Raw genomic sequence first — 13,298 nt, forward strand, 5'->3', positions numbered from 1 at the left:
TGATCTCAACAAGTTCATCATTTAATGGATTTTAATTTTAATTTTAATTAACAATTTAATGGAATAAAATAATCATCATAATCGCATTTGTTACACTGCAATAGGTTACCTCTTCTGAATGACTTCTGACTCTCCACTCAATCCCTATCTCTGCCCTGAATTTCAGTCTTCCATTGCCAACTGCCTGTTAGACATCTCCACCTGTTCCTCCCACTGGCACCTCAAACTCAACATGACCCCAAGTGACCTTCCCAACTATGTCAACTCCAGTCCATTCCTGCTTTGTCATCCATCCTCTCACTCATCTAGATTTGAAACCTCTGAGTCATCCTTGACTCTTCTCTCTTCTTCACTCCCCTTCCCACCACCCCAACCCCACACCCTTATGCAATCCAGCCAAGCCTTGTGGATACACTTTCATTCTCTCCACTCACATGGCCACCACCCTAATTCAGTGCTTTTTTACCTGAACATTGAATAGGATGTGAAACTCTGAAATGGCTTAAAACAGACTCTAGCTTTTACGAATAAACTTCTTTGCTTTTTGAACTTATTTCAGCCTAAAGGTAATGGCTGAGGAAGCCTAGACTCTCTCTATGCATGTCTGCTTTCCTGGTGCTTAGGCAGATCACCTTGGCTCCATAGAAAACCAAATTAGTGTTATGGAATGCATAGACTGCTTCAAGGAAAAGAGAAGATGGCACCAAAGTTCTTTGCCAATTCGCAGACAACTGAATTCAGCAAAAAGAGGGGGTCCAATACCCCACTTGGGACAAACCCAAGGGGAAACATAGACAAAAATAGCACGGAAAGGTCAACTGTTTGATCTGACTCATTAGAAGAAACTTCCAAATTGAAGAGATGGCAGATCTATTTGAGTATTTCTATTGAGTACTCCCTTCTATCCAATTCCATTCAATAATCAGGAATTAAGTGCTATAGGCTGGTTGCTGGGGAGAAAAGACAAAATAAAAAATGATCTCTGCCCTCAGGGAGTATACATCCTATTGAGAACAAACATTTATATCAATAAATACGTGTAAGATATTTTGAGGAAGGAGGAGAGGTCAATAACAACAAGGAGTACCAGGACCAGGTCCTGCCCATGGGAGATGGCACATTAACTGAGCCTGGAATGTCAATATAAATTATAAATAATAATGTGTTATTATTTATATATTACTTATTAAAATAATAAAATAAAATAATTATAAAACAAGAAATGGTAAGCTAGTAATAGCTTTCATTGATTGATATTTTGCATTAAAAGGGTAATCCATTTTATTTCATTATTCATTTAGTCATTTTTGCTCTATGTAAAGTATTCATCAAAAGGAGAGAGACTGACAAAAATCACTTATCTCCCTGAGAAATCACTTTCTTTTCCCATTTGCACAGTCAGACTAAATATTTGTGCTTTATTTTCAGGGAAAATCCTGGTCAGTAGTGAAATGGGTATCAGCCGCTCAGCTGTGTTAGTGGTTGCTTACCTGATGATTTTCCACCATATGACCATCCTAGAAGCCCTGATGACTGTGAGGAAGAAACGGGCCATCTACCCCAATGATGGCTTCCTGAAACAACTGAGGGAGCTGAATGAGAAGTTGATGGAGGAACGCGACCAGGATTATGGAAGGGAAGGAGGAGATTATGAGGATGAAATAGACAGTCATTCTGCACCAATGGGGGAAGGAGACACAGGGAGTGTGCTTGGGGCCAGAGTACACTCAATCATTGTGGAGGAGGAGGAAGATACCACCAGCACCCTGAGTGGTTCTTCGGTGAGGACCACTGGCAGGGTCTCCAAGCCTGTCACCCTCATTGATGAAGAAGAGGAGGAGAAGTTGTATGAGGATTGGAGGGAGAAGCAAGGTCTCCCCCAGATTAGGAATAGACAATCACCATCACTCTTGGATGAGGAAGGAGGGAAAGAGTCGGAGGAGGATTTAGAGAGGGTCATTCAGGAGTGGCAAAGTCGAAATGAGAAGTACCAAACAGAAAGGTCCCACAAGTGGTCTAAGGAGGAGGCAGAGGAAGAAGGGGGGGAGGGGGATGGAGACTCCCTCTTGGGGAGAGGCAGGAGACGTACATTCAGTGAATGTAGTACCTCAGAGAGTACGATAAGCCGCGATATCCGAATCCTGAAACAGCAGTTGGAGCTCAGCAGCCAGAGGCAGACACAAAGGAGGCGTTCTGACTCTGTGTCCTCAGAGAGCACCTGGGACATGTGGAACCAAAGACTGCTGGAGATTGAGAAAGAAGCATCTCAAAAATATCACTGTAGGAGCAAACAGGAGGAAACTGAGTCAAATTCAGAGTCAGGGAGGAGAGAGAGAGAAGATGATGAGGAAAGTGTGGCCTCAGATGCCAGTTCCTTCTATAACTTCTGCAAAAGGAACAAGGATAAGTTGACTGCCCTAGAGCGGTGGAAGATCAAGAGAATCCAGTTTGGATTTCACAAGAGGGATTCAGAAGCAGGAGATGGCAGTAGTGAACAAGGTGAAGAGACCACAGAAGGGGAGAAGAAGAACCTCTCAGATGTCAACCTGACAGCCTACCAGGCTTGGAAATTAAAACACCAGAAAAAGATAGGCAATGAAAACAAGGATGAGGTGGTGGAGCTCAGTAAAGGTGAGGACTCGGTTTTGGCCAAGAAGAAACAAAGAAGACTGGAGCTGCTAGAGAGGACCAGGCAGACCCTGGAGGAGAGTCAGTCCATGGATAGCTGGGATGCTGAGAGCACAGCTACCAGCAAAAGTATTCCCCTCTCTGCTTTCTGGCCTTCTATGGCCTCCACCAGGGCCGATGGGGACTCAGGCTCTGTGCTGAGCATGCAAAGCAGTAGATCCCACCTTTCTCAGACTCCAAGCTCTGTCTCAGGCCCCATGCCTACCATACCTTTGCCCAACCTGCAGGTGGGACCTGGAGACACCATCTCTGTGGCCAGCATCCAGAACTGGATTGCCAACGTGGTCACTGAGACCCTTGCTCAAAAACAAAATGAGATGTTATTGCTGTCTCGACCTCCCTCTACTGCAAGCATGAAGCCCACTCCCTCAAGTAATGGCATGGGAGACGATCAAATGTCCTGCCTCAGTGGACAGAGTGCCCAATCCTTAGGCACCTCCTTGCTAACTCGTCCCCATGACAGACCCAGTGCTGACACTCAGTCCATGTTGTCTTGTAGTACAGTGAGCTCAAGGACTGAAGGAGCTAGGGGAAAGGGAACAAGTAAGCCTTTCTATAGCCTCTTTGCCGATGACATTAACCTGAAAGAGCTTAAACAGAAGGAAAAGGAGATGCAAAGTGGTCTAAGAGAGAAGATGTCTGAATACAAAATGGAGAAACTTGCTTCAGACCACAAACGCAGTCACCTGTTCAAGAAAAAGAAGGCAAAGGAAGAAGAGGAGGAGGATGCAGGAGAAGAAGACACTGATAGTGCTATAGGGAGCTTCAGAAATTCTTCCCAGAGTGAGTCTCATAAGCCTGAGACAGCCATCTCCTCTTCCTCCTCCTTGGCTGTCTCTAATCGTCATGGAAGTACCAATGTGGCCAACTTAGAAGTAGACAGAAGTATTAATAGGTGGCTCAGTGGCCTCAAGACAGAAGAAGAGGTTCCTCCCCAAAGGAACTGGTCTAGAAGCTCTGGGGAGAGGTACACCCGGTCAAGTACTCTCCGGGAAGTGGAGTCAGAAACCTCTAGTTACAGGATTTCCAAGTCCAGGTCAGAAGAACGGGACAGTTCATCACATCATCAGTCAGATGGCAGCTCAGTGAGGAGTACCTCCCGATTCTCTTCTTCTTCCACTAGAGAGAACAAGGAAATGTACAAATTTTCCAGGTCAAAATTCAGGGAGACCTCAAGGTCCAGAGAAGAAAGTCCTGAGCCATACTTCTTCCAAAGGAGCCCAGAACCTTCCCAGGGAGAGGAGTCCCCTGAGCCACTCCGACGGAGCTGGGCCAGAACCCCTGATTGGGAAGATGTTGAAGAATCATCCAAATCAGACTTTTCTGAATTTGGAGCCAAGAGGAAGTTTACCCAGAGTTTCATGAGGTCTGATGAGGAAGGAGAGAGGGAAAGAATGGAAAATACTGAAGAAGGAAGATTTGCATCAGGGCGACGGTTCCAATATCGGAGAAGCACCGACAAAGAGGATGAGAAAGAGATGGATGACGAAGCCATCATCGCTGCCTGGAGACGCCGGCAAGAAGAAACCAAGACTAAACTTCAGAAAAGACGGGAAGAGTAAGGAGGGCAGTACAATGCCTGTTGATGTTGCTTAAGCAGAAAGGAGATAGATGGCTTCTAAGGAGAGACCCAAAGCTCACATCTGGCTATTGGGCAGATGCAGGCTTCTCATGACCTAGTCCTCTAAGTCTCTGAGCTCAGGTATTTGGAAATGAACAAATGAATGCCAGAGTGCTAAGCTTCTTAAGTACCTGCCATTTTATGGGAAGACATGTTTAAAATCAGTGTGGCTGTGAACCAGTATTCAGGGTATATGGCTGTGTGCTGAAGACACTGTATAGAAGAGAGTGCTGATTCTTCTGTGGCAGGCTACCTAGTCAGAGTAGCAGTGAATTCTGATTGTATTTTATTTAATGTAGTAAATCTTCATTAAACACGAGTTCTGCCAAAATCTTCTATCACCTTGTGCTTATTTTTTGCCCTTTGTGGAATATTTGGGAAAACCTACTTAAAAGACACTAATCAAACTCTGCAATAGTCTCACCTTGTGGCAGCCCATGGTCCCAAACACCACCATCATCTCACCATCAAATAAGGTCCATGAAGTACCTAGATTGTGCCATAAAATATAATAGAAAAACCTTTTTTAGGGAGATAGAAAGGGGAAGATAGGAAACATTATGTAGTATTGGCAAGGAGATAGAGTAGATGAGATGGAAGGCTATTATGAATAACATAAAAGAGAACTTAAAGGAGAGATCTGAGTCTAGTCCATAGAGATTGATCATGATAATGATAATAGCATTTTCTTAGCACTTTGAGGTTTGCAAAGTGCTTTACAATTATCCCATTTAATCCTTACAACAGCCCTGGTTGGTAGGTACTGTCAAAATGCCCATTTCATTGTTGTCATTTAGTTGTTGTTGTTATTTTTTTGGAATTTGGAATTTTCTTGGCAAAGATACTGGAACTATTTGCCATTCTCCAGCTCACTTTACATAAGAGAAACTGAGGCAAACAGGGTGAAGTGATTTGTTACTTCACAGAGTTACACAGGTAGTAAGTGTCTGAAACTGGTCTTGAACTCAGGAAGATGGTGTCTTCTTCATTCCAAATCGTGCACTCTATCCACTGTGCTTCCTAGCTGCCCTATCTCCATTTTACAAATGGGGGAGCCATATTATAGATAGGAATAAAACTATAAGCCTAATTCTTATAACTTTACATACAAATGAATCAAATAATCCAATAAAACAAAAGTTACAAATTGGATAAGAAAACAAAACTCCATAATCCTTTGCTTACCAGTTTTGTTAGAGATTTTTTTTTCCTTTAAAAAAGCAGTCTTTGTTATATGGGGTGGCTCTCATGAAGGGAGAGGGGTAGTGCAAGAAATTGGGCAATGTAACAACAAATATCAATAAAAAATTAAAAAAAACAAATGGGGGAAAAAGATTAGAGATAGAGGTTAAGTGACTTGCCTAGGCTCACACAGATAACTGACTTGGGCAGTGGACAAATACCTGTTGTTACTGTCAGTAATAATAATAGTTCACCTGGGAAGCATCTTGGGGTACTTTTCACACAACAATCCTATGAAGTGGCTCAGTAAGTCAATTAGCAAATTTAAAAACCTACCATGTATCAGTCAAAATGCTAAGTACTGGTGGGCAGGACAATCATTGGTAGTATTACCATTTAGAAATAAATTGAGGGGATCAGAGAATCACAACGGGCATTTCTGTGGCTTAGTAAGGTTTGCAAAGCACTTTAGATAGGTTACCTCATTTGACCTCACCATTCTGAGATAAGTACTATTAACGCCCCCATTTTGCAGATGAGGAAATTGAGGCTGAGAGGGAATAAATGACTTGCCATAAATTATTATACAAGGCAGGATTCAGGAAATCAATAAGCATTTTTAAAAAAGAATACCTATTGCCAAGAATTGTGCAAAGAAGATACAAAAATAAAAAGTGAAAAAATCCCTGTTTCTCAAATAACTTACATTCCAACAAAGGAAGCAATATGTACACGTTTGCATATAAGTATTATATATTAAATATGTTGTGTTCATATCCATATATCCATATACACAGATATAATATTGTATACTCGATAATATATTTTATATTATGCATTATATATTTATGCATTGTTTGATTATAATTTTATCTATAAACAGATATAATAATATTAATTATAGAATAAATATAGAATTATCTAATATTCATATTATATATAAAATTATATAATTATATAATAAAATTCTATTGATATAGTATAATAATATGATAATAAAAATATATATTTATATATATATAAACACACATGGACTGCTAGGTATTGCAGTAGAGATCTGGACCTGGAATGAGAAAGACTGATCTTTCTATGTTCAAATCTGGCCTCAGACACTGACCAATTATATGACCTTGGGCAAGTCACTTAACCCTATTTTCTTCTAATTCCTCCTCTGTAAAATGAGCTGGAGAAGAAAATGGAAACCATTCCAGTATCTTTGCCAAGAAAAACCTCCAAATGGCATCAGAAAATGTCAGATACAACTGAAACATCTGAACAACAACATATGCACACACATGCACACAAGGTAGTACAAGTCAGGCAGTCAACAATCACTTATTAAGCACTTCCAGTGTGCTTATGTCAAGTAATGGGTTAATGACTGGGATACTAAGATAAAGGTTAAATAAACCTTGGAAAGCTTCAAGCAACTTACATTCCATCAAAGGAAACAATATGTATACATTCTTGTGTATGTCTGTTATATATATATATAATCTACATATAAATTGAAAGTAATAGAAGTCAGTCAATTAAAAACATTTATTAGGCACCTCCTATGTGCCAAGCACTGTGCTAAGTTCTGGGGATGCACAAGAAAGGGAAAAGATCAAGGAGATCTGCAGACTAATGGAGAATGCAAGGTAGGATCAGTTCTATACAAAAGAGGTATTTGCAGGATAAAAGGGATATAATGAACAGAAGGGAGACCCTACCATTAAGGAGGAGCTGGACAAAGGTTCTTGCAGAAATGGGGTGCTTTATTCCCCATGCCAACCTGCCTCTGGAGTGACTTGTCCAAGATCACACTGAAATTGTCTAAATCAAGATTTAAACATAGATCTTCAAATAACACACCCAGGGTTTTGTTTGTTTGTTTGTTTGTTTTTTTGCCTCAACATGTTGCCCTGAGAAAAGACTGAAAACATCTTCTGCCTTCCTGCCAACAAGACATTCATCCACTAGACATGAGGTCATAGGATAGAAGTTAGGAGTCCAATGGCAAAACTGGAGCATCCCACCTGCCCTCCCCTTTTCCTTCCTGATACCAAGGAAATTTTTTGCTTATGCAGGAGATGAGGTGAAAGAGAGACTGTGGAAGGGTCCTGGTTGATGGAGGGAATTGTTACAACTGCTCAGAGGATTTGCAGTCACTGCCACACACACACACACACAAAAGGCCACATATTTAATGGTGGACTGATAATAATAGCTAGCATTTATGCAATGCTTTAATGTTGACCAAATCCTTTACATATGTAAATGTAAATTCTAGATACCTGGAGCCTTGCTACCCCCAAATTCCCCAAATGGCAGTATAATAATGTCCTCTGAGATTGGTGCTATTGTTGTCCCTCCATTATCAATTAGGAAACGGAGCCAAAAAAGGGGTTAAAAGACTTCTGATCAGAAAGAGGCTTAGTGACTTGCCTAGAATCAAATAGGTAGTTAATATTTGAATCTAAATTTGAATTCTGGTCTTCCTAAGTTCAAGTTCCACACTCTCTCTGCTTTACCACCTAGGAAGATGAGATTAAAAGGGAATGATTAGTGCAGGGAAATGCCATCACAAATATGGTGAGGGTCTCAAGTATCCATTGCTGCTTTAAATGGTCAGGGGGCTCTAAAAGCCAGTGGCAGTTTCATCCTTGCCCTGCTCTCCTCAACCTCTGATGCCTGCCTGTTGGGACCTTCCCCACATCAAATTGCTAAATCATGTTCTGAAAAAATCCAGAATTCTTCCAGGGAACATAGAATGGCTCAGTCACCAAAGAGACAACTTATAATGGACAAAATGCAGAGAAGAGGCAAGAGTCTCCTTCTGAGGTCTTCTTCAGAAGGATTTTTACCTTATTAAACAACCCAATCTCAGAGTTCTCCTATTCTTCTTCTTCTTTTTTTTTTGACCAAAAATATATAGTAAGTTCAGTTGTGAAAAATTAGCCCAATATTGGCTTAGATTATTACTAAACTCACTTCCATATTTGTTGGACCTCAGAAGAACAGCCAGATAATCAATACACATTTACTAATCACCTCTATGGATGAGGCACAGTAATGGAGAGATCCCAGAACTCACTTTTTGAAGGCTGACAGGCTGTTGGGCTGATGGACCCTATATAGTTGAGGTCCATTATCCTCTCCTCCTAATAACAATCAAAGTATAAATACAAGTGCAAGGGGAATTTTGCTTGCCTAATTGCCTAAGGTGGAAGCATCCTGCTTCTGAGAGAAGAAATTCTACATTCTTCTACCATGTAGCCTTTTCCATTAGCTGTGGAGAAGGAACAGGCTACATCTTTAAAAATACCACACTAGACCAGAAATGTCTGGGTAGGGAGGCAGCCTTTTCTCTTTTAGGATCCTTGGTCCCAAGAAATGAAATGGAAACTTTGTTCTGATCTATTCCATTTGTCCATTTTGTCCATTTCAGTTCTAGGCTCCGATTGGAACCCCCAGACTTAGAATAAAATCCTGGGGACCATGGAAGCAGGATTCCAGGCCAGTTGTTCTGCCCTGAGAAACCAGGGTGCCTAGTGCTTGATCCCAAAGGGAATTTTGGAATTGGAATTTGGTAAGACTTTGCTATGTAGAATTGAACTACGTGAACCTAATCCATTTCTCCTCCCCAGAGACTAAAGTGGTGAAGAGGAAAATTATGCCCCATTCCAGGTGTGTGTGTGTGTGTGTGGGGGTGTTACAATTTTGTTTGTTCTTGCTACATCATTGAAATAAATATTCCTTTGGTGGAAAAAACCAAATCTGACCATTAATTGGTTAAATAAAGTTTGTGTGCCCAAGGACGGGACCTTAAAATTGAGGCAATGCCTTCAATGTGGGCTGGAGTCAGTGGCAGAGAACCTAGCCATCCCCAAATCATCTTAATGGTACCAGAAAACGGGGGAGATGTAAATAAAACACCTGGCCTCCAAGCAGAGGGGCCAGGGTAAATTATTGTTATACAGGCAAACTTCGTTTTCTTGGTCTTGGCAGGTGTTGTGTGTTTTAAAAATTGAAGGTTTGTGCCATTTTCCCAACAGTAAGTGCTCACTTCATGTCACTGGGTCACATTTTGGTAATTCTTGGAATATTTCAAACTCTTTCATTATAATTTTATCTAGTATAGTGATCTGTGACCAGTGATCTTTGCTGTTACTATTGTAATTGTTTTGGGGTGACATGAACCATGCCCATAAAAATGGGGAAATTAATTGATTAATGTTGTGTGTGTTCTGACTGCTCCACTGACTGGCCATCATCCCATCTCTCTCTCCTCTAGCCTCCCTATTCCCTGAGACACAGCAATATTGAAATTAGACCAATTCATGATCCTATAATGGCTTTTAAGTGTTCAAGTAAAAGGAGGAGTCAATGGATGGGACAAGCTTCCTTGTAGGCTTATTTTAACAAATTGCCACAGCCACCCCAGCCTTCAGCAACAACCACCCTGAGCAGTCAGCAGGCATCAACATTAAGGCAAGACCCTCCACCAGCAAAAAATAAATTTTGAGTTGTCGAAGGCTCCGATGATAGTTAGAATTTTTTGCAATAAATTCTTTTTAAGTGAAGGGATGTACATAGGTTTTTTTAGACATAATATAATTGCATACTTAGTAGATTATAGTATAGTATAAACAGAACCGTTATGTGCACTGGGAAACCAAAAGGTTCCTGTCACTAGTTTTATTGTGATATTTGCTCCATTTTAGTGGCCTGGAACTGAATCCACAATATCTTTGGGATTTGTCTACAAGTTTTTATTAAATTATTCCTATATCCTAGCACTATGCTGGTGGTGAGATTTCAGAGGCAAAAACAAAATAGTTCCTATCTTCAAAGACTTTTCATTCTAGTGGGGAAAATAAGTATCTATAATAAGCATAAAGATAAAAAGAATACGTACAAATATATCCAAAGTCAATAAACACAAAGTAGTTGGGGAGGGAAGGCACTGGCAGCCAGGGGACCAGGATTAACCAGACTCCCTTAGACTGCCTTCCACTGACTGCCAGATTGATATGATCTTAGAGCAGAGATTTATTTCTGTCTCCCTCCCCTCCGCACACCTCCCCAGCCTTTTCCCTTGCACTGTCTTGGTGGTTTCACTAACTGCCCAGTGAGAAGCCAGGTCCGAGAGATGACAAGCACAAAGACCCTGGGGACCTTTCTTAAACAGGAACTTTACTTGAAGGAGATCTTCAAAGCCATCAAGATTTCCTCTATCTCTCTTCCAGGCTCCAGTGAGAGTGGCTTTCATTTCAAGGTGTCACAATATTCATGCATCTCTATCAGAAGGATTTCTGCTTTTTGAACTGCATGTACCGGTTAACTATGTGACTTTAAATTTATTTCAAAGGAAGCAAAAGGACATGACAGCAGAAGGAGGTCAGAAGAGAGGGGAGCTGGCCTCTTTACCCAGGAAAGATGGAAAGATCACTCCATGGCTAATACTCTGGGCTAGAACTGAAAGCCTGGATAGTAGCTTTAGTCAGGTCTGGCTCAGGCAATGTGTGACAACCTTGTAAAGTAAGTTACTCTCCTGCTCTAGACCTCATTTGCTCAAGTAGGGACTATGATAGAGGTAGCATTATCTCTTAGGCAAGGTGTTGGGCTAGCTAGCATCAGGAGGTTCTGGGTCCAAATCTGGCCTCTTATTAGCTTGACCTCTTTGTGCCTCAATTTCCTTATCTGTAAAATGAATGACTGGACTCCATGGTCTCTAAGGCCCTTCTCCTAATATATGATCATCTGATTCCATTGGGAACCAATGTGAAGTGTGAGAATTAACAGCGTCTACAAGCAAGTAAGAAAAGGGTAGCCAAAATAATGGAGTATGATGAAGACCCATCTTTTCTACCAAAAACCATTCCCTGAAATTCTTTTTTTAATTAATATTTTATTTTTCTCCAAGTACATGTAAAAGCAAATTTTAACATTTGTTTAAAATTTTTTTTGAGTTTTAAATTCTCTCCTTCATTCCCTGAAATTTTTATTATTGAGGTCATTCCTATGGATTTAATCATTGTCTCTGGAACTCCTTATCAAATGCTTGTAAACCAGCAGTAATAGAATTTATAGACTGCTTTAAGGTTTGCAAAGTGTCTTATATATGCCATCTCATTTGATTCTTACAACAGTCCTGGGGAAGTAGGTACTATTAGTATCTCCATTTTATTGATGGGGAAACTGAGGTAGACAGAAGTCAAGTGATTTGCCCAGGATTACATAGTAAGTGTTGGAGGCTAGATTTGAACAAGGAACTTCCAGACTCCAAGTCCAGTGCTTTTATCTACTGGTACCACCTATCTGCCTCTGACATAATTGGAAAGATTAACTATCTGATATAGCCCTGGAATGCTACTACTGTCTATGAAGAATTGAAGTGGAACGTGACCCAAAGGAAAACCAAGAGGCATATGATGGGTGTGAGCAAGCTATGATACAAAAATCAACAGGAAGCAAGGCAGGAGAAATAGAGTAAGGGATGTAATGAAAACATGGAAACAAACCAGAAAAGGAGACTGAGAAGGAGCAGTCAAATAGGTAGTAGGAGAACAGGAATGAGCAGAGCCCCCAATTGACAAAACAAATTTGCCATTCTTAGCCATCCATCTCCTTTTTCTTTGCTGGTTCATTATCCACGATGTGAGGCTTCTAATTCTGTGTATCCACCACTCCTCCAAAGCTCTGTCCCGGGACCTCTTTTCATTCTTTGCTTTCTTAATTGATGTTCTCATTAGCCCCCATAAGTTCAGTCATCATCTCTATGTAGATGATTCTCAGACCTATATATCTAGTCCTATTCTTACTCCTGAGCTACAGTTTTGCATGAACAACTGTCACTTGAACATCTTGAAACTTAAAATGTCCACAACAGAACTCATTATCTTTTACACTCCTTAACCTGCTTGTCTTCAAAACTTCCACATTAAGAGTTCTTCCAGAGGTAGCTATGTGACTTAGTGGATAGAGGACTACGCTTGGAGACAGGAAATCCTGGGTTTAAATCTGATGATCCTGGGCAAGTCACAACCCCCTATTGTCTAGCCCTTGCCACTCCTCTGCCAATACTTCTTATTGATTCTAAGATAGAAGGTAAGATTTTTTAAAAAAGAGTTCTTCCATATCAAAAGTACCACTATCCTTTCAGCCACCCAGGCTCCCAATGTCAATCTCATCCTCGACTCCTTGCTCTAACTAATGCCACATATCCAATCCATTACCAAATCTTGTCATTTTTGCCTTTACAACATCTCTTGTATGCCTTCCCTTCTTACTATTCACAAAGCCACATTGCCCTCATTGCCTCTTGCTTGGAATATTGCAGTAGCCTTCCATGTTCTGTGAACCAGTGATGCAAGCCTATTTCTTTTCTTTTATGTACACACACTTTTAATAACTGTTTTCTGATATTTTGGAGATCCATGTTCTCACCATCTCTTTCACCCCCTCCCTTGGTATACTATTGTGCTATAAGATGAATAGGATGATCACCAAAAAAAAAAAAATCCATGGAAAGACTTCTGTGAAGGTAGGTAAAGTGAAGTGAACAGAACCCAGATTCCTTCTACTTGAAATCCCTTTGAATCCTGGAATATATATATATATATATATATATATATATATATATATATGTGTGTATATATATATATACATATATATAGATGCTTTTAAAGATCTGAAATTTTTTGCTGCTACAAAAACCCCTTTTTTCTCATTTTTTCCAATCACACAAAACAAGTATGAACAGTCTGTAATCTGCATCATTAAGAGGAATATTGATGTAAATCAGTAAGATCATGGACCC

General features: G+C 40.5%; 1 protein-coding gene across 1 annotated transcript in view; it reads left to right on the top strand.

The window, feature by feature from the left end:
• STYXL2 (serine/threonine/tyrosine interacting like 2) overlaps positions 1-4,640 on the top strand; it is a 28,484-nt gene extending 23,844 nt beyond the window's left edge. Inside the window, exon 6 of the mRNA XM_007480705.3 lies at positions 1,429-4,640. Within this exon, the coding sequence (XP_007480767.1) occupies positions 1,429-4,250 (2,822 nt within the window). The 3' untranslated portion in view covers positions 4,251-4,640. The remainder of the gene's footprint in view (positions 1-1,428) is intronic.
• The last annotated feature ends 8,658 nt before the right edge of the window (positions 4,641-13,298 follow it).

The sequence above is a fragment of the Monodelphis domestica genome, chromosome 2, assembly GCF_027887165.1.
Source record: "Monodelphis domestica isolate mMonDom1 chromosome 2, mMonDom1.pri, whole genome shotgun sequence".
Lineage (NCBI taxonomy): Eukaryota > Metazoa > Chordata > Mammalia > Didelphimorphia > Didelphidae > Monodelphis > Monodelphis domestica.